The sequence below is a fragment of the Vicia villosa genome, linkage group LG6, assembly GCF_029867415.1.
Source record: "Vicia villosa cultivar HV-30 ecotype Madison, WI linkage group LG6, Vvil1.0, whole genome shotgun sequence".
In the NCBI taxonomy this organism is placed as follows: domain Eukaryota; kingdom Viridiplantae; phylum Streptophyta; class Magnoliopsida; order Fabales; family Fabaceae; genus Vicia; species Vicia villosa.
The window spans coordinates 25,317,729-25,339,256 of NC_081185.1; the positions used below are offsets into that span (position 1 = coordinate 25,317,729).

Genomic DNA, 21,528 nt, shown 5'->3' on the forward strand with positions numbered 1-21,528 from the left:
ACAAGTACCAAGAGCATCTTCAATGGTAGTATTTTCTTTTGAGTTCTCCAGCTGAACATCAATATCATAATTAAATATTAAAACAATTTACCATGTACAACTAGTAAAAAATGGTGGTACCCAATCAAATTAATTTATGAGATAAAGTTGTGGGATCCACTAAAATTACATTAATTAATAAAATAAAAATTAAATAAATTATTTTGAGATGATATGACTAGTGGGATCCGAACTCAAAAATAGGAAATGTATAATTGAATTTGACTTCAAAAGGGAATTTTTTTTTGGCAAAGCCACCATTTTTAAAATTTAAAAAAAAACCAGCAGCATCAGCATAAACACTCAAGCTCCTATTTACCATTTTCCATCTTCCATCAAAAGAACGATGTGCGTATTAACATGACCGCATCCTTTATCCACTTCAACTCTCCTCTCCTTCCGTCGCTCCGTCGCTACGCACTCCCATCACACATCTCTTAGGGCAAAGGTAAAATCACGTTTTAAAAACCACATGTTTCAATCTAGGGTTTGCAATTTCCATTGAAATTAGTTCAAAAAACTAACTATAAATGTTATTTTCAGTGAGTGTTGGTGAATATGAGCATTGTTCCTAAAGAGACAATCGAAGTTATTGCACAGAGTATTGGGATTACCAATTTATCTCCTGATGTTGCTCTTTCTCTTGCTCCCGATGTTGAATACCGTATGCGCCAGATCATGCAGGTTGGTTTTCTCCTCATTTTTTTTCATACCGAAGTATTAGGGTTTAGGAGAATAGTTAGTTAATTAGTTAGGATTGTTGATAGTTAGTTAGATAATAAGGAGTTTGTTGTAATTGTGAACCCGATTGTAATCGATATGAATCCCATTTAGTTGAGTGTCGCGGCCGACCCCAAAAACACTAGGGGATAGTAGAATGATCTAGAGTAGTCAATAGCGGGAAGAAAAGCGGCCGCTATAGGTAAGTAGAGGGATAGCGGAGCAGGGCAGTTTCCGTCCCTGAGCGGTTTCTGGGCCGCTGTTCTTTTACCCTCTAGAAAACCGAAGTTACCTTACCCTGTAAATTTACAATGTTTTAAGGGTAATTTTGGGTTTTTCTATCAAATTTGAGTTGAGACTCAACTTTAAATTTCCTTCATAGTCGTTTATGCACTTCAAGAATCGTGTGCACTTTGATTTATGAATATTTTATGAGTTTTGAGTGATTTGTTTAATTTTACATTAAATATATGTTTATAATTATTATATGTACTTTGTTAAAAATGATCAAATAGAGGTCATCCCGCGATCCCCCACTTTTCGGGTCGGCCGCTCCGTGCCGCTATTTGGGAATGACTACTCTGGAATGGCTGCTACTTTGAAATGTCTATTCAGTTCATGTAATCTATACTATATAATTAAAAACTCAACATTTAACTATGGTTGACCATTGCGAGTTGAAGAATGACAACAAGAGTGACACAGTGAGAGAGAAGAAGCTCAAAAGGCAAGTTTTGAGCAAGAGTGACAGAGTTTAAGGACTTTTTTTTGAAGAATGACAGCAAGAGTGACACGGAGTTGAAGGACTTTTTTTGAAATTTTGAATCCATTCTGTGTGTTGTTATAGTGGTAACAACATTTTCTCCAAATGCTAGTATAGTGGATGCTGCACTAAATTGCTCTGCTATACTTCTAGACAACACTTCTTTTGTATCAGATTTCTCATATTTTAGGGCACCCAATGCTCAAGACTCCCTCCAGGTGGGGGTCAGGGGAGGATCCCCAAATGGAGATTCTGTTTTCAGGATTTGAAGTCGTGACCTTTAGGTTGCATGACGAAAAAAACCTAAACATTGAGCCAGAAAAATAAAAAAGTTTTGATTGTGTGATTAAAGGTTTGTTTGATTTTTGTCATCTTCATTCGACCTTGGAAACTTTCATGCAGGAAGCAATCAAATGCATGCTGCACTCTAGGAGAACCACTTTGACGGCAGATGATGTTGATACTGCACTCAACTTGAAGAATGTTGAAGTAAGCAATGGGGATAATTTTTCTTTTAAGTGGGTGATATGTTTCACATCATGTAGCATCATTAGTCATCCTATTCTATGTTTTTAAAAAAAATAAAATTATAAATCTTATCAAATTGTCTCGATTTTCTGCTATTTTCAGAGTTATGCATATTACAACTACTGTCTGGAAGCTTCAGCAACGTCTGTTGATTGCGAAAATGTTTAATTTTTGTCTCTAATCTCAGTATCATTTTTGTTTGTTTTTTCTTTTGTCAGCCAATATACGGATTTGCATCTGGTGGTCCTTTACGGTTCAAACGAGCTGTCGGACACAGAGATTTATTTTATATTGATGACAAGGATGTAGATTTAAAAGATGTAAGCGAGTAATCAATCATTGTTACTTCAATTGGATTTAAACCTGAAGTCTTAAACTATAGTCTGTGCTAATTATAGGTCATTGAAGCTTCTTTACCAAAAGCACCTCTTGATACTGCACTTACGTGTCACTGGCTTGCCATTGAAGGAGTGCAACCTGCTATTCCAGAAAATGCTCCTGTAGATGGTAGGCATCTAACCATAAGTGCTAGCAGTAGTTTTTTTTTGTTGCTCACAAATGAGTGTTTGATGCTACATTTCTGTGAACTAGATTTTAAGTCAGAATAAAATTTAGTTCTAGACAATTAGTAATGGTTGATGTATATTTTTCTGATGTTAGTATTTTTACCGTGTCTTATGTATTCTCTGCCCATTCCTGATTTTTTTTCTCGATTTAGTGATTAGATTGTGAGTTGTTAGTATTTAAGTTGTTTTCCCTATTTTTAGAAGTAATTATAGCATTTGTCATCTTTACATGTCTACACTTTTCGAAAAATGAAGTTATCAATAAATTGTACACAAATGGATGTCTGTAGCTATATACACTTGTGGAGATGCACATGATGCAGACAGAGAGGAATCATTTTGCATTTTAATGCTATTATGCTACCTGATCTAATATTTGATTCTCTGTAAATCTTTCACCTTATAACTTGTGCTCTCCTGCCTTATTTAAGAATATCTGTTTTTCCATTATTTTATTTGCAGTAATTTCAGCACCTTCCGATGTCAAAAAACATGAACAAAAGGATGACAACCTTCCAGTTGACATTAAATTACCTGTTAAGCATGTCTTATCTAGAGAGCTTCAGGTATCAAAATTATTACTCCGCTGCAAGCTATCTTGTCTAACATCCTTTAGTTCATTTATGTTAGCTTAATATTTTTTGCAGCTCTATTTTGATAAAGTGACTGAGCTAGCTTTAAACGAGCCTAATTCTGCTCTCTTTAAAGAAGCATTAGTAAGTTTGGCTACTGATTCAGGACTTCATCCATTGGTTCCCTATTTTACATGCTTTGTAGCTGATGAGGTGACCATATGCCTTTTTCTCTTGTTGGTGGATACGAATGAAAGTGTTACTTTAGGCTAGCTCATTACAATTGTGTGCTTCTCAATTTTTTCAGGTTTCTCATGGTTTAAGTAATTTTCCACGTCTATTTGCCTTGATGCGGGTTGTTAATAGCCTTTTGCAAAACCCTCATATCCATATTGAACCTTATGTAAGTTCTCCTGTTATTGATTTAAATTATTTGTATATTATTTTCTGACATAACATAACATAGTTTTTTCTTAAGCAGGGCCGTATTATTAATATTTAAATTATTATTATCACCATATTCTATTTGGAATGATATTTTTATTGAATCACATATAAGCATGCTTTATGCTTAAGTATTGAGGTTGGTTTTCCATTTTGTGCTCCATCATCAAGATGGCTATAACAACATTTGATTAAAAAAAATTCAGAAGTAAATTAAAATGAAAAAAAAATGGTTAATGTAGTTTCTAAAAGCCTGGTCTGTAGGCCAGCCCATCAGCTGGCAAAGGCCAGCCCATCAGCTGGCAAAGGCCAGGCACGAGTTCCATTTTCTGGCCCAAAATAATGGGCTGTTTTACTATGCACAAGTGGTTCACATAAATGAGTTTATGAGAAATAATCTCTTATTTCTCTATCTTTCCTTTTTTGCCTGCTTCAGTTACACCAGTTGATGCCATCAATTGTGACCTGCCTTGTTTCTAGAAGGTTGGGAAGTAGATTGACAGACAACCATTGGGAACTTAGAGACTTCACTGCTAACCTGGTTGCATCGATATGCAAAAGGTAAATATCCTCATTCTATTTGTTATGTGTTGTGTATCAAGGGGAATGGAAGGTATTTTTATCTGATATTTTGATTGGTATCGCATTAACTTGTTGTAATTCATTATACATTTTCTCCTTGATTTTATTGCTGAAAACCCAATGCTTATGTCGTGCAGGTTTGGACATGTTTATAGTAGTTTACAGTCCAGGTTAACAAAAACGTTGCTGAATGCATTCTTGGATCCGAAGAAGGCAATAACACAACATTATGGTGCTATTCAGGGGTTAGGAGCACTGGGACCTAATGTGGTATGATGCCTATTCATGCTCTTGGCTATTATGGAATTCGTGAAACACCAAAAGCAAGATAAAATGATAAATATTTTGAAAGAAAATATTTCAATAAACCAGTTCATATTTTATTTATTCTATCTTTGAGCCTTTGACGTGACTTTATTGCATATCTTTACTTTGGAGGTAGGTTCGCCTTCTTTTGCTGCCAAATCTTGAAACATATATACGACTTCTTGAACCAGAGATGCTTCTTGAGACACAGAAAAATGAAATGAAAAGGCATGAAGCTTGGCGTGTTTATGGAGCCTTGCTGGTAAGATATATTGTGTCTTGTGAGATACTTGTTACAACCGAGTAACATCAGTATATCAGTCTCAGTATAATATAGTGGTCTGATGATTGCATGTATGTTTTCTCCAGCGTGCTGCTGGTCAATGTATATATGTTCCCCTAAAGATGTTCCCAGCTTTTCCTTCTCCTGCCCCTCATACTGTCTGGAAAACCAATGCAAGTGTTCTTACTTCTCCACCTAGTGAGTATTTTCCTAACTTATTGTTGGACCATGACTTGTAAATCCCATTGAATTGCAAAATTCATACAGTGAAGATGTTTTGGTACATGAAATATAAATGATATATGATGATAAATGTCGTAATTTTAAGCTAGTGATTATCATAAATAGTTACCTTAGAGAGCCTGTACTAATTGATTTAATTCAAAAATTGAAAGATCTCATCTCAACAATGTTTCTCTTGATTATATATTTGTACAATTCTTTGAAAATAATACGCGGAATAAACAGATTCAGTTTTTGAAGGTTTCACAAGTGATTTCAATGATTAGTTTGTGTACTGACTCATTTTTCATGATTGATCATCAAGTTAAACGCAAGGCAAGCCCTATGGAATTGGAACAACAGCCCCCTTTGAAGAAAACAGCTACTGATGGAGAGGCTAGTGTGGTTCTGGAAAATTCTTCACCATCTCATAAGCCAGAGGAGACAGGAACTCAACCTTCCTCGGCTGATTCAAAAATTGGTTCATCGTCATCTTCTGGACAGATGAAAAATCAGATCACTACAGATGAAGTTAAAAGTAGCATAGGCGATACTAAGGGCTTAAACATCTCTGCAGCCCTAGCCCAGGTTTGGAAGGAAGAGCTGAATTCAGGACGAATACTAACGTCACTGGTTGAGCTGTTTGGTGAAAACATCCTTTCATTCATTCAGACTCGTGAGATGTATACGTTCTTGTAACTTAGGGCAAACTATAACAAGTTTGTATAAGGATAAACAATGGAAAACCTGTAGGTAATGTTTGATTTCGAGAACAAGCTAATATCACTTGGTATAAAATGTATAATTTACTTTCTGTTAAATGGAATTTTCTTTCGTTAGACACTTTAGATGTTGGGTGGCAGTGCTTGTTGGAAATTGAGTTACTGCAATTTATTGTTTGCGCACTATGTCAAATTCTTCATAACTTCAGTCATACTTGATAAGTAGAATACAATTTCTTTTCTGATAGAGATGTAAAAGCTCAGATTAAGATGGTTTATTTCATGAATACATAACAAAACATTGTAAGAAGTTTACATGGTAACAATAATAACAACAAACAGAATGTTATACAATACTTGCAGAACTAGGCATGATCAAAGTAGCACTAAAGTTAAGCTGAGACTTTATTGAACTCTGTTTCAACTGCTTTCTTAAGGATGCTGTCTTCTTCCAACACCATTTGAATTGGCAAACCCATTCCATCTGCCATTGCAAGCATCATCTGCTTTGTTTCTGTCTTGAATTCTTCCAGATCAACTGCGCCATTCAAATCGTGATCAAATTGTATGAATAAGGATGCATAAACACGGGCTAGCTCATCGGGGTCCGACTCTACGTCAATACCAAAATGTGTTTCGAAAACCCTCAGGCCTTGGAGCTCTTTCAACATCTCGTCATAAGACAGGAGACCATCATTATTTGTGTCGAGGCGAGCAAACCGATTTCCTACGGAGTTATTAAATGCTTCTTCATCTTCAAGGAAGTGGACAATGGTAGCACCATCTAAAATTTCTACACTCATCTTGCTTTCTCTTTTAGTTGATAAAAAATAGAAGGTAATTTGTTTGGAAAAAAATGTAATGTTTTTGCAAATGCTAGTTGGTTGACGATAAGAATTGGAAAATTGCTACTATATATATATATATAGGCATTGGTAAATGGTAATCAGTTTTAAACGCACATATTGTTTAACCACTAACATGGTATAGAAGAAACCATGTGTTGTTTAATATGTGTATTTGTTTATTCATTGGCCAAACCGAGATTCCATTGGATGCTTTTCCAACCGTTGTTTAAATTGTTCCCTGTTAGTAGTAAGTACACATATATACGGTGGAAACTAACCATGTAATGAAGTAAGTGCACATATAAAAACCAGCAAGTGGCGAAGTCAGTCAACGTTGGAAGTCTACTGCCCTTCTAGTGCATGTCAAGTGAACAACTGCCAAACGACTTAAAAGTCTTAAACAAGGATACCCACTGATTAATGTATTATTCAATGAATCACACACTTAATATGTTTTATGGTGGATCTTCTTGGCTTATTCTCTTTTAGTTTTGTACTCCTATCACAACATTTTGCGATTTTTTTCCTTTTCTGCCACATCCTCTAAAATATTTTCTCCAAATGCCACACTGTGAGAAATATTTCCCATAATGCCACACCAAAAAGCCATGTCGCCAAACTGGATGGCGGAATCCCATTTTTCATTTTTTTTCTTTTTTTTATTTACTTAAATGGTTTTCTTTAATATATTTATAATTTATAAATTTAATAACTAATTTTAATTGGTTAAAAATTAGTTTTAATTATTTTTAAATAATAATTTTTATAAATGTTAATATAAATAATAAATAACAAAATATTAATTTAAAAACAAATATTATTAAATATAAATTAAATTAAATAATATTAATACAACTAAATATTTAATGTAGAAAATAAATCGTAACTAGTTAGAAGAAGGGTCTGCAGTATTTGGCCGATTCGGACATTTTTTTTCGCATATGGGTTTCTTGACAGATTGCACATAGTTTTTTTTTTCTTTTCAACAGTATCCATTTCAGTCCTAATACAAGTGTTGTTCGGGCGGCCTTTTTTGTTTCTTCGCATGAACTCGTGTGTAAAAGATTACCGCCTTGATATTGAGTCCATCTATCTTCTTTGGGAACATCGGTGAAACTTTGTTTGTATACTTTGAAGCAGTGGCGGAGTCAGAAATTTTAGAGTCTAGGCAAAAATTTTACAATCTGTTTTTACTAATTTTACACTCTATTTTTATTAATTTTATCCTGGATTTTGTCTAAAAAATTTGCCCTTGATTTTGTCAAAAAATTTCATAACTTTTTTTTATTAATTTTGCCCTTAATTTTGTCTTTGGTGTTGTCTAAAAATTGACTATTAGGTGGAGAATATACAACCAAATGAGGGGTTGAGCCTGAGCGCGTGCCCAAACTCGCTGAGTTGTAGATCCGTCCATGGTTTGAAAACATTTCAAACTCTATATACAGGATGGAAAAATATTTATTTTTAAATTAGTATTTTATTATTTATTATTTATATTAAATTTTATAAAAAAATATTTTATTTTTTTATTATTTAAAAATAATTAAAACTAATTTTTAATCAATTAAAATTTATTATTAAATTTATAAATTACAAATATATTAAAGAAAATCATTTAAATAAAAAAAAATAGCATCTCGCCATCTTGTTTGGCGACATGGCTTTTAATGTGGCAGTATTGGAAATTTTTCTCACACTGTGGCAGTTTGGGAATATATTTTGGGGGGTGTGGCAGAGATGGAAAAAAATCACATTTTGCCCCAAAAAGTGTAAGAAAAAATGGGTACTTGGATATCAAAAATAGATGTCAAATACAATGCCAAGTATATTTTATGTGTAATTTTGGATTGTGTAAAAAATATAACAGTTAAAAATCGAATAGAGATAGAGAGAAATTGTACCAGTATATCTATTTTTTGCTCAAGGACATTTAGTTTCAAAAAGACAACTTCAAACTCCTGTCTCTAATAACGTTCGATGACAAGAGCCATCTCTATGAACACATCATCATTATCAACACTTAGATGACGATTATTGATGCGATGGATTCACTCAAGTGTAAATTTCTTGTCCGAACTTTGAAATAGGCGACCCTACGATGGTATATGAATCTCCTTAGATTTTCAGTGTCAAGTTATAAGGACCTCGCGAGGAAGATGATTTATTATTTTTCCACCAACAAGCATCAAAAGATCTTTATAACAAGCCTATTGAATGTACAATAAGGCCATTTTCAATCCTTGACGAGGTTAAACAAGGAGACTATAAAATATGCAATCCAAACCAAGAATATTCGTTAGAGCCTTCCAAAACGAACTTAAGGTCAAACACTTCAATGAGTCCATCGCCTAGAAGCCGACGACTTAAATGGAGGTAATTATGGCAAGTGTGAAATGTTACGTTAAGGAAGAAGATAATAATGCTGAAATGGGATCCAAATGAGCGAAGGAGCGGGAAGCATAAGACTTCTATCCATCAGAAAAATTGAATCATAATTCCAGTTTGAGAGACGGGTGCATTGAAGCCATCCTGAAGGCTCTTAGAAAATTATACACCATAAAACACGCGAAGAGAAAAAAATCCTACAAAAGGTATATCACACCTGGGTCATTCTCGAGCCCCCAAACCCAAATGGGAACATAATGAATGGTGAAACCAACAAGTGATGTGATTACCACAAGATTGGAGGACACCATACAGATGATTGTCATTGCTTAAAGAGGAAAATAGAGCGGCTAATCTAAGAGGGCCATGGCGGAGATATGTATGAGGAAGCTCGCTGAGCTAAGAAATGAAACCACCAGAATCAGGGAAAGATCACCCGATAACTCATTAACCAATAAGAGATGAAAACTAGGAGGAAAGAAGTGATGCCAGCCAAGCACACCACACTTTAAACATGATTACCATAGGTTTTTTAGGGGGTTAAGAATCAATCTCATCTCATAAGAAATATTCCTTCTAGGTAATGTAAATTGTCGATGCACCTCTGAGAGTTAGACCAACTTCCTTGCCTGAGATTAGCTTCTCTTAAATGGATGCTGAAGAAGTCTTATTGTTGGAGTAAGCCCTAATAGCCAATCAACATTGGCTGTATATGCTTTTTGTATCATGACCTTGATATATATATATATATATATATATATATATATATATATATATATATATATATATATATATATATATATATATATATATATATATATATATATATATATGGCATTGTATCTTATTATGTTATTTGTATATGACATTATAAAGTCCATAGAATAATTAATCTATTAATGACTTATTAAGTGTGACTTAATTGTGAGACCACGTTATTCTTAAAGTATCCATAGTCAAGCTTTACTGTCAAATAGGACAACAGTAATGATGACTATATCTCACGGGTCATGGATATGAGATATCAAGTTTCACATATGTATAAATATTAAGAGTAATATTTATACTGGATTGACCCACCATGAGAATACTACATAGTTTGTTATGTAAGTGCCATAAGTTATTCTCATAGTGATAGTGGTGTATACCACCCTTCGACCTGAAACCACTGTAGACCCTAGATGTGGAGTCAAGTACTTTATTGTCAATCAAATGTTGTCTGTAACAGGGTGACCATAAAGATGTTTGATGGGTACTTTATAAATCATGTTGAGGGACATGAGTGACCTAGATGAGATTTGCTCCTCCTGCATATGCGGGAGATATGGGCCCCTTGATAGAGTATGACTGAAAAATGCATGGTCGTGCTCAAATAAGTCGATATTAGATATTGGACTTATTTGTTGTTATCAAGTATACTCGGGGACCAAGGAATAAAATATTGGACTATACAAGGGTGACACACTTTATGCTTCGTGTTAAATATAAATATAAGGGCAAAAGGGTAATTGTACACATGATCATTATCACAGAAAGGTTATGTCAAATCACACAACATTCTCGTCAGTTGGATAGCAATGATTTGTTGCTAGATACCACTCACTGTTTATAATATTAAATATGTGATTTAATATTAATGCTAATGTTACGAGAACCTACATGGTCACATGCATAAGGGGCTTATAGTGGAATTGATAAATAAATTTAATATGATTTAATTTAATTATGTGTTAATAATATTTAAATTATTTAATATATTCAACACATATAATTTATTTGATTAAGTATGATTTAATTAAATGAAAATTGACAGTTGATTAAATTAAATATAATTTAATTTAATCAATATTTTATTTAATTAAACGAATTGAATTAAGTTTAATTAAATAATATTGAGTTTATTTTGAAAAATCCAAAATAAGAGCGTTAGAGTTTTAGAAGCTTACTGTAAATAGAGGAGCTATTTTCCCTAACAAAATTTAATTGTCAATTTTCTCAGAGCAAGAATGGCTAGTACCGCCTTCCAGTTTGCACCCGCGTGGACTACCTAGAGAAAGATAAAGCACGCTTCAAGAGGTAATTCTTGAATCTTTATTCGTGTTTGATTTGTGATTAATGGTTTAATCAAGATTTGTTTTTCGGGATTATTCCACTAAGAAGATAAAAAAGTATAAAAAAAACCTTTCTTAAATCCCAACACTTATCCCAGAATATGATCCCATGGTCATCGACTTACAAATGTTCAACTAGAACGTCAAAAGTGTTTATACATTATGAATGTTATGGTGATGAGATATAAATCTAAAAAGACACTCAGAAGCATGATAAAAAAAAGGATGGATACGAGACAAATGACCCTGCGATCTCAATGCAAAACATTGTTGCTTGATTTTGAGGATGGAAAGAAAATCATGGTGCGATGTTTCCCATCATGGGGGCGATGCGTGCTAATTAGAAGTATTGGAAATTCTGTGTAAATCGCCTTGGAATTAGATGAAATCGTGGGGGTAGTAAAATTCTAGAGACAATGATTGAGGCTTCTACACTATTGAAACTTATATTTCATCTTTGATTCATGTATAATATTTTAAACTCTTTAGCTATGATTAATTCAATTATAAGTTCCTAATTTCTCTTTTATTAGGTCTTTAGATGAATTTATTTTGAGCACTAAAATATGAATTGCCAATCTAGTATATTATTTAATTAAATTTGTGCTTAATGCTTTTATATATTGACGAATATGTAAATTGATTTCAAGTGTCAATTGAATACTAACCATAGCTATTGAAACTCAATCAAATTTAATTGTACAACAGATAATAACTCTAAACATAGTATATTATTTGATTGTGATATTATGAATAACATTCTTGAAAATCTTCTTTAGTCAAAAACTCATCTAAGAGGTATGTTTTGATTAAAGGAATCCATAACAAAACAGTGTAGGAAGTTTCAAAGGTAATAAGAACAACAAACAAAATGTTATAGAGTAATACAAAACTTGCAGAATTTGTTAAATCTTAGGTATGATCTCATAGCAGCACTTAAGCTGAGACTTTATTGTACTCTCTTTCAACAGCTTTCTTAAGGATGTTGTCTTCTTCCTGTTGGCGCAACATCGGGGGAGTCGAGTTCGGGAGCATTGATAATCACGGGACATTCCTTCGAGCAATACACCTTTGTGGGAGAGACACCACTTCTCCACCTAAAACCTTAAGGTAATAGGTGAGTGGGTTCTCCCACTTATATATGCTCAAGTCACCACATGCATTTCCAATGTGGGACTATTATCCACACTCACACTTGCATTATTCTCAACACTCCCCCTCAAGTGTGAGTCTACAATGCTCCCGACTCGACCCTCCCCCGATGTTGCGCTAACAAATGGTATCATGAGCCTTTGGTTCGAGAAAGGGACCGGCTAAAACTTGTAGTTGAAAGTCAACGGATACATGTAGTTGAAGAGAGTCAACAGATACATGTAGTTGAAGTCAACGGATACAAGTGTATGTATATAGGTGAGTGGGTTCTCCCACTTATATATGCTCAAGTCACCACATGCATTTCCAATGTGGGACTATTATCCACACTCACACTTGCATTATTCTCAACACTCCCCCTCAAGTGTGAGTCTACAATGCTCCCCCTCCATGTGGAAACTCCACTTCTACATACACTTGTATCCGTTGACTTCAACTACATGTATCTGTTGACTCTCTTCAACTACATGTATCCGTTGACTTTCAACTACAAGTTTTAGCCGGTCCCTTTCTCGAACCAAAGGCTCATGATACCATTTGTTAGCGCAACATCGGGGGAGGGTCGAGTCGGGAGCATTGTTAATTTCCGGGACATTCCTTTGAGCAACACACTTTGTGGGAGAGACACCACTTCTCCACCTAAAACCTTAAGGTAATAGGTGAGTGGGTTCTCCCACTTATATATGCTCAAGTCACCACATGCATTTCCAATGTGGGACTATTATCCACACTCACACTTGCATTATTCTCAACACTTCCAACACCATTTGAATTGGCATGAAACCCATTCCATCCGCCATCGCAAGCATCATCTGCTTTGTTTCTGTCTTGAATTCTTCCAGATTAACCGTGCCATTTAAATTGTGATCGAATTGTATGAACAAGGACGCATAAACACGGGCTAGCTCATCTGGATCCGGCTCCACGTCAATCCCAAAATGTGTTTCGAAAACCCTCAGACCTTGGAGCTCCTTCAACATCTCGTCATAAGACAGAAGACCATCATTATTTGTGTCAAGACGAGCAAATCGGTTAAGTACAGAGTTGTTAAATGCTTCTTCATCTTCAAGAAAGTGGACAATGGTAGCACCATCTAAAATTTCTACACTCATCTTTCTGTTTTGCTTGATGTAAAATGGCAGGTAGTTTAGTTTGTGTTTACAAAGAAAGTAATATTTTTGCAAATGCTAGTTGGTTGATGAGAAGAGTTGGAAACTCCTACTATATATATAAAGCCATTGTTAAATGGTATTGAGTTTTAAAAGCATATATTCTTTAACCACTAACATGGTATATAGAAACTACGTGTTGTTTTGAGTCTTGTTTATTCTTCAGTCAAAAAGACCCGTTTGGATGCTTCCTTTAACCTATGGTTCATGATTGTTTGAATTGTTTCCTAAATGGTAAATAGTAAATACTATCACATTAAGAGACAAATAATTTTTTATAATATTTATCTTTATCAATTATTGTGATGTGTTGATGGTAAATGCTAGTTAATATTATTCGACAAGGTGTCAGGTTAAGTCTTAAACAAGGATACCCACTGATTATATTATTTTTTCAATGAATCAAATATTTTTAATATGCTTTACGGTGGATCTTCTTGGTTCATTCCCTCTTTTGTTAAGTACTGGTATACTATTATCACACTTTGCCCTCCAAAAAGTGTAGAATTATGATTAAATATTGAGTATGGCTGACATGTGCTCTAAGACATAATTTACTTAAGGTATATGTTAAGAAACTTACAAATAAAAAAATTGTATTAAAAAAATAAATACATAAATAAATTTTAAATATTTAATAAAAACATTGTACAATTTCCAAGAAAAATATTTTTACATTTAATTCTTAATATGTGCTCTCAGGACACACATTACCATTACCATTACCATGAAATATTTTAAAGAAAAAAAATTGGACATAACAAGTTGAGAGCTAAATATAATGTCAAGTGTATTTTTTGTTTGTTTGTAAAATATAGAAAATAATAATAAAGATAGAAATAAATATTTTCGGAAGTACATTTACGGAAGCATGGGGTATAATTGAAATAAATATAGAAAATATAGAAAATATTTAATAAAAACATTGTACAATTTCCAAGAAAAATATTTTTACATTTAATTCTTAATATGTGCTCTCAGGACACACATTACCATTACCATTACCATGAAATATTTTAAAGAAAAAAAATTGGACATAACAAGTTGAGAGCTAAATATAATGTCAAGTGTATTTTTTGTTTGTTTGTAAAATATAGAAAATAATAATAAAGATAGAAATAAATATTTTCGGAAGTACATTTACCAGGGTCATTCTCGAGCCCCCAACCCCAACGGGGAACATAATGAATGGTGAACCCAATAAGTGATGTGATTACCACAAGATTGGAGGACACCATACAGATGATTGTCACTGCTTAAAGAGGAAAATAGAGCGGCTCATCCAAGAAGGCCACTGGCAGAGATATGTACGAGGAAGATCACTGAGCTAAGAAAGAAGACCACTAGAATCAAATCAGGGAAAGATCACCTGATAACTCCTAAACCAATAAGAAATAAAAACTAGGAGGAAAGAAGTGATGTTAGGCAAGCACACCACACTTTAAACATGATCGCCATAGATTTTTCAGGGGGTTTAGAATCAATCTCAACTCATAAGAAATATTCCTTCCAAGTAATGCAAATAGTCGATGCACCTTTAAGAGTTAGAGCAACTTCCTCGCCTAAGATTAGCTTATCTTACATGGATGCTGAAGAAATCTTACCCCCCGAAGATGATCCCATGGTCATCGACTTACAAATGTTCAACTGGAACATCATGAGGGTTTATACATTATGAATATTATGGCGATGAGATATATATCTAAAAAGACACTCAGAAGCATGATAAAAAGGATGGATACGAGACAAATGACCCTGCGATCTCATGCAAAACATTTAGGCTTGATTTCGAGGCTGGAAAGAAAATCATGGCGCGATGTTTCCCATCGTTGGGGCGATGGGTGCTAATTAGAAGTAGTGAAAATTCTGTGTAAATCGCCCTGGAATTAAATGAAATCGGGGGGTGATAAATAGTCTAATCACCCAATGCCAAGTGTATTGATTGAGAGATCAAGGCACAATTGATGCAGATTGTAGCACAATTTAGCATAATGAAAACCTAGCTTATAAAAGCAAAAAATCAAATAAAAAAAGGTTAGAAGTTATATAAGAGATATTACAGCTCTCTGCAAGGTTTCTAGAGACAATGATTGAGGCTTCTACCCTATTGAAACTTATAAATCTTTGATTCATGTATAATATTTTAAACTCTTTAGCTATGGTTAATTCTAGTGTTTTTAAAACCGGAACGAACCGGCCGATCGGACCGGTTAGACCGGGAACCGGAAGGGTCACCGGTCTGGTCTGATGCTGGATCAGGTATGTTATTGAATCGGTGAGAATCAGGCAAAACCGGTCAAAACCGAAAAAAATCAGTGAACCGACAGTTTAAGAAAACTGGCGGTTCAAATGCATACTCTTTTTTCCGCACAAAACGACGTCATTTTCATGTTTTTTTTAAAATAAAACTAAAATATAATTAGACTTTATTCGAACCTTATTTGAAATAACTTTTTTCTCTGTTTGCAATTATACCTGATTTAAAATTTATATTTTGTATAATTTTGTTGTGATTGATGATTATATTTTGAATTTGAATGTAAAGAATAAACATGTGAAATTATGATATTTTGAAAATTTAAAATTTTGTAGGTGTTTTGATATCTTTTAGAAACTGAGTCATCACATTCGACTGATTTAATAAATATAGAGTAGTGCAAAAAAAACGAGTTTATTCAACCGAGTTATTTGGTTTAATCCAATTTAGTCGTATATGGTTCGACCACTGGCCCCAGTGGTTCAACTAATGAACCAGTGATCCAGTACCCTCACCGATTTAATGATCGGTCCGGTTTTTAAAACACTGATTAATTCAATTATAAGTTCCTAATTTCCCTTTTATTAGGTCATTAGATGAATTTATTTTAAGTACTAAAATATGAATTGCCAATCTAGTATTATTTAATTAAATTTGTGCTTAATGCTTTTATATATTGACAAATATGTAAATTGATTTCAAGTATCAATTGAATACGAATCATAACTTATATTATTTGATTGTGATATTATGAATAACATTCTTAAAAGTTTTCTTTAGTCAGGAACTCACCTAAGACGTATGTTTTGATTAAAGGAGATGATTATGAGTCAAGACGTTAGTAGGAATTAATTTTTTTAATTCATCATGATATTAGGGAAGAAATTATAGTAATTAAACGCAATTACCAAGTAGGAAGACCTGATCTTCTTTAATCTATGAATTTTCTCAAAAATATTTTTAAATTTTCTTTTACAAATATATGCCCAACATACTTCTCAAATTATGTATTTAAAATAGTTTATTTCATGAATACATTTGGAACCATAACAAAACAGTGTAAGAAGTTTCAAAGGTAACAATAAGAGCAACAAACAGAATTTTATACAATACTACCATACTTGCTGAATTTGTTAAAACTTAGGCATATCCGCATATGATCTCAGAGCAGCACTTAAGCTGAGACTATATTGTACTCTCTTTCAACTGCTTTTTTAAGGATGCTGTCTTCTTCCAACACCATTTGAATTGGCATGAAGCCCATTCCATCCGCCATTGCAAGCATCATCTGCTTTGTTTCTGTCTTGAATTCTTCCAGATCAACTGTTCCATTTAAATTGTGATCGAATTGTATGAACAAGGACGCATAAACACGGGCAAGCTCATCTGGATCCGGCTCCACATCAATACCAAAATGTGTTTCGAAAACCCTCAGACCTTGGAGCTCTTTCAACATCTCGTCATAAGAGAGAAGACCATCATTATTTGTGTCGAGGCGAGCAAACCGATTTCCTACCGAGTTATTAAATGCTTCTTCATCTTCAAGAAAGTGGACAATGGTAGCACCATCTAAAATTTCTACACTCATCTTTCTGTTTTGCTTGATGTAAAATGGCAGGTAGTTTAGTTTGTGTTTACAAAGAAAGTAATATTTTTGCAAATGCTAGTTGGTTGATGAGAAGAGTTGGAAACTCCTACTATATATATAAAGCCATTGTTAAATGGTATTGAGTTTTAAAAGCATATATTCTTTAACCACTAACATGGTATATAGAAACTACGTGTTGTTTTGAGTCTTGTTTATTCTTCAGTCAAAAAGACCCGTTTGGATGCTTCCTTTAACCTATGGTTCATGATTGTTTGAATTGTTTCCTAAATGGTAAATAGTAAATACTATCACATTAAGAGACAAATAATTTTTTATAATATTTATCTTTATCAATTATTGTGATGTGTTGATGGTAAATGCTAGTTAATATTATTCGACAAGGTGTCAGGTTAAGTCTTAAACAAGGATACCCACTGATTATATTATTTTTTCAATGAATCAAATATTTTTAATATGCTTTACGGTGGATCTTCTTGGTTCATTCCCTCTTTTGTTAAGTACTGGTATACTATTATCACACTTTGCCCTCCAAAAAGTGTAGAATTATGATTAAATATTGAGTATGGCTGACATGTGCTCTAAGACATAATTTACTTAAGGTATATGTTAAGAAACTTACAAATAAAAAAATTGTATTAAAAAAATAAATACATAAATAAATTTTAAATATTTAATAAAAACATTGTACAATTTCCAAGAAAAATATTTTTACATTAATTCTTAATATGTGCTCTCAGGACACACATTACCATTACCATTACCATGAAATATTTTAAAGAAAAAAAATTGGACATAACAAGTTGAGAGCTAAATATAATGTCAAGTGTATTTTTTGTTTGTTTGTAAAATATAGAAAATAATAATAAAGATAGAAATAAAACCCAGCACATTTATTGTTATTATTTTGATGTTTCAATAACACAATTGAATTTAAAATATGCTTTTGAACATCTTTTCTTGTTGAAAAATATAGATTCAATATTTGTTGCGATGGTTCAGAATTTTCGATGCAACGGAGAAAAACTGACTTGTAAGGCTAATACTCCAACGTTTAAATTACCATGAGAGTAAAAAATAAATTTTGAATGAGAAATAAATTGAATACTTTGTAAAGTGACGCACTTTTCTTTTAAATAGGGAAGATGGTTGATAACTACACATGCGTAGAACGACGTGAGATGTAGTTAGACGTTGGGTTGATATGGACAGTTAACATGGTACTCTCGCTACGACACTAAGCAAAAAAGGTCCGTCCACCTTTTCTGCATTTAGTAACTTGTTGCTCCATGATTGAGCCTTCATCTTCCAGGTCTTGTGAACTACTCAAAACAATTGTCAACTTAAGTAGGGATGAGAATAGGTCAAAGGAAGCCTAAAGATGTGTATAGCCTGACCTAAGTTTGGTTTGGCCTAAACTATTTAACAAAAAATTGAATGCGTAGACTTTTTAAAAGTCTATATAATTGAATATGCCAGACTCAGAGCTATTAAAAAAGTCTATGAAGTCTTATAGGTCGACCTATATATACATATCTATTAATTTGAAAAGACAATTTTTCACTACACTTTGTAGACCTCTCACGCACCACTGAGTTGACAAAAATGTCCTCCAACTTCCGTAGATGCTCTTCCGAAAGGTTTTTTTTTCAAAAAATTTATTTTTTTCCGTAGATGCATTTACGTAAGCGTTAAAACATAATGAAATTTGGGATTTTCCTAATTATTTGGAAAAATTTGAATGTTTCGTAAATATCTACGAAACACTATGTTTTCAAACCCTTTCGTAATGTAGCTACGGAAGATTTCATGAACTTAATTAATTTGGGATTTTCCCAATTAGTTGAAAAATTAATTTGGAAATTTCTCAATTAATTTGTAACGTAATTTGATATTTTCTCAATTAATTAGAAAAATCACAAATTTCACAATGTTTTAACGCTTCTGTAGATGTATCTACGAAAAAACTAATTTTTTTAAAAAAATAAATATTTTCGGAAGTACATTTACGGAAACATGGGGTATAATTGAAATTTCGCGGCTATGTAAGATATTTATGGGTATATTGAGAATTTGTCGTATGAAAATATGTTAAGTAGTATATAAAAGTTCATTTTGTCTTCTAAAGTACAGTAATTTTTTTTCTTTTCTGATAGAGATGTAAAAGCTCAAATTAATTATTTCATGAATGCATTTGAAATCCATAACAAAACAACAATCATAACAAAAACCAAAATGTTATACACTACTTGCAGAATTTGTTAAATCATAGGCATGAGAGTAGCACTTAAGCTGAGACTTTATTGTACTCTGTTTCAACTGCTTTCTTGAGGATGCTGTCTTCTTCCAACACCATTTGAATCGGCATGAAACCCATTCCATCCGCCATCGCAAGCATCATCTGCTTTGTTTCTGTCTTGAATTCTTCCAGATCAACCGTGCCATTTAAATTGTGATCGAATTGTATGAACAAGGACGCATAAACACGAGCAAGCTCATCTGGATCCGGCTCAACATCAATACCAAAATGTGTTTCGAAAACCCTCAGACCTTGGAGCTCTTTCAACATCTCGTCATAAGACAGAAGACCATCATTATTTGTGTCGAGGCGAGCAAACCGATTGCCTACCGTGTTATTAAATGCTTCTTCATCTTCAAGGAAGTGGACAATGGTAGCACCATCTAAAATTTCTACACTCATCTTTGTCTCTTGATAAGAAATAGAAGGTAGTTTGTTTGGACAAAAAGTAATGTTTTTTTGCAAATGCTAGTTGGTTGGTTGATGAGAAGAATTGGGAAATTGCTACTATATATATAGGCATTGGTAAATGGTAATGAGTTTTAAAAGTATATATTCTTTAACCACTAACATGGTATAGAAACCATGTGTTGTTTAATATGTGTATTTCTTTATTCATTGGTTAAACTGAGATTCCAATGGATGCTTTTTAAACCGTTGGTTACTGATTTTTGGAAATTTATCAGTAGTAAGTACAAAAATATACGGTGGAAGCATGAACGCGTAATGTAGTGGTGAAGCATATGATAAATGATGTAATATTATTTATTTATTTATTTTTGTCATGAAAGTAATGAAAGTAGTTATGTCAATGTCTTAGAGTCAGAATTGGTGGTTTTATTTACTCCATCCGTCTCATAATAAGTGTTCCATTTGTAATTTTTTCTTGTCTCAAATTAATTGTCCATTTACAATTCCAATGCATCAATCATTATTATTTTTTCACTATTATACCCTTATTTATTAACTTTCACGTTATTCAACTACTATTAATAGGGGTATTTTAGTAAATGACATTAACTTTTTTACTAAAACCAACACATCCAATCATTTTCTTAAAAACTGCGCATTATTCAAATGGGACACTTATTATGAGACGGAGGGAGTATTTATTAGACACGAGGTTTTAGTTAAAAGTCATAAACAACGGGCTGCTCAGGCTAGGGTGAGAGACTTATTTATTATTTTTTTTTTTGTTTCAAATGCTTTTCTGTCATTGAATTGAATTAATGTACCCTTGGATTGAATTGGAGCCATGGATGCTATGGTGTACCAAACACACACAATAAAATTCCTTTAATGTTTGTGTAAGTGTGACGCTGTTTCCAATGCAGAATGATACAGTAAAAGCTGAAAATTCTGCAGGCAATGATTATAGCATTAATTGAATGCTGAAGAAATTGAAAAAAAAGGAAAATCGGAAGGGAGCAAAATTGAGAAATGCAGCAAATTAAGAAATGCATAGATCTTTGGTTTTCATATTTGCTACCTGCACCAACTCATTATATTTTAATTTTGCAACCTGCACCCCCTCATTAACATATAAACATTACTAAATTAAAATTAATAATAAAAAAATTGCATATTTATTTATTTAAATTAAAAACTTGATATTCATTTAAATTAAAAAAATCAATAACATTTTTTTAAAATACATTAACATATTTTTTGTAAAATTTAATTTTTTTTTTTAATTTAAAATATAAATTATGTTAATCTTATAAAATCTCACGTTAATTTTAATTTTTTTTAAATTTAAAAAATATTATTTTTTATTTAAAAACTGGATGTTTATTTATATTAAAAAAAAATTAACTTACAAAATCTGACGTTCAATGTATTTTATAAAATTTGTTTTTTTTTTAATTTAAAAAATAAATTATGTCTAAATTTAGAAATCTCACGTTAATTTAAATTAAAATTTATTGTATTTAAAAACAATTATTTTGACGTT

At 32.8% G+C, this 21,528-nt stretch overlaps 5 protein-coding genes across 5 annotated transcripts; 1 reads left to right on the forward strand and 4 right to left on the reverse strand.

Annotated features, from left to right (window-relative positions):
• Window positions 1-318: 318 nt before the first annotated feature.
• LOC131609029 (transcription initiation factor TFIID subunit 6) lies at window positions 319-5,873 on the forward strand. The gene is made up of 13 exons (XM_058880660.1): window positions 319-487; window positions 583-723; window positions 1,925-2,011; window positions 2,269-2,370; window positions 2,449-2,557; window positions 3,079-3,182; window positions 3,264-3,401; window positions 3,496-3,591; window positions 4,069-4,193; window positions 4,352-4,484; window positions 4,657-4,782; window positions 4,890-5,001; window positions 5,351-5,873. Exons 2-13 carry the CDS (start codon window positions 598-600, stop codon window positions 5,722-5,724), a joined length of 1,632 nt encoding a protein of 543 aa, XP_058736643.1. The 5' UTR covers window positions 319-487; window positions 583-597; the 3' UTR covers window positions 5,725-5,873.
• A 44-nt stretch (window positions 5,874-5,917) lies between these two features.
• LOC131609030 (uncharacterized) lies at window positions 5,918-6,695 on the reverse strand. The gene has a single exon (XM_058880661.1). It carries the CDS (start codon window positions 6,548-6,550, stop codon window positions 6,140-6,142), a length of 411 nt encoding a protein of 136 aa, XP_058736644.1. The 5' UTR covers window positions 6,551-6,695; the 3' UTR covers window positions 5,918-6,139.
• Window positions 6,696-11,844: 5,149 nt separating this feature from the next.
• On the reverse strand, window positions 11,845-13,539 carry LOC131611353 (uncharacterized). Its single transcript, XM_058883393.1, has 2 exons — window positions 12,999-13,539; window positions 11,845-12,087 (listed from the first exon to the last, which is right to left on the reverse strand). The coding sequence occupies exons 1-2, from the start codon at window positions 13,353-13,355 to the stop codon at window positions 12,028-12,030; spliced, it is 417 nt and encodes a 138-aa protein (XP_058739376.1). The 5' UTR covers window positions 13,356-13,539; the 3' UTR covers window positions 11,845-12,027.
• A 3,083-nt stretch (window positions 13,540-16,622) lies between these two features.
• On the reverse strand, window positions 16,623-17,360 carry LOC131611354 (uncharacterized). Its single transcript, XM_058883394.1, has one exon. It carries the CDS (start codon window positions 17,255-17,257, stop codon window positions 16,844-16,846), a length of 414 nt encoding a protein of 137 aa, XP_058739377.1. The 5' UTR covers window positions 17,258-17,360; the 3' UTR covers window positions 16,623-16,843.
• Window positions 17,361-19,434: 2,074 nt separating this feature from the next.
• Window positions 19,435-20,057, reverse strand: LOC131611355 (uncharacterized). The gene has a single exon (XM_058883396.1). It carries the CDS (start codon window positions 19,974-19,976, stop codon window positions 19,563-19,565), a length of 414 nt encoding a protein of 137 aa, XP_058739379.1. The 5' UTR covers window positions 19,977-20,057; the 3' UTR covers window positions 19,435-19,562.
• Window positions 20,058-21,528: the final 1,471 nt, after the last annotated feature.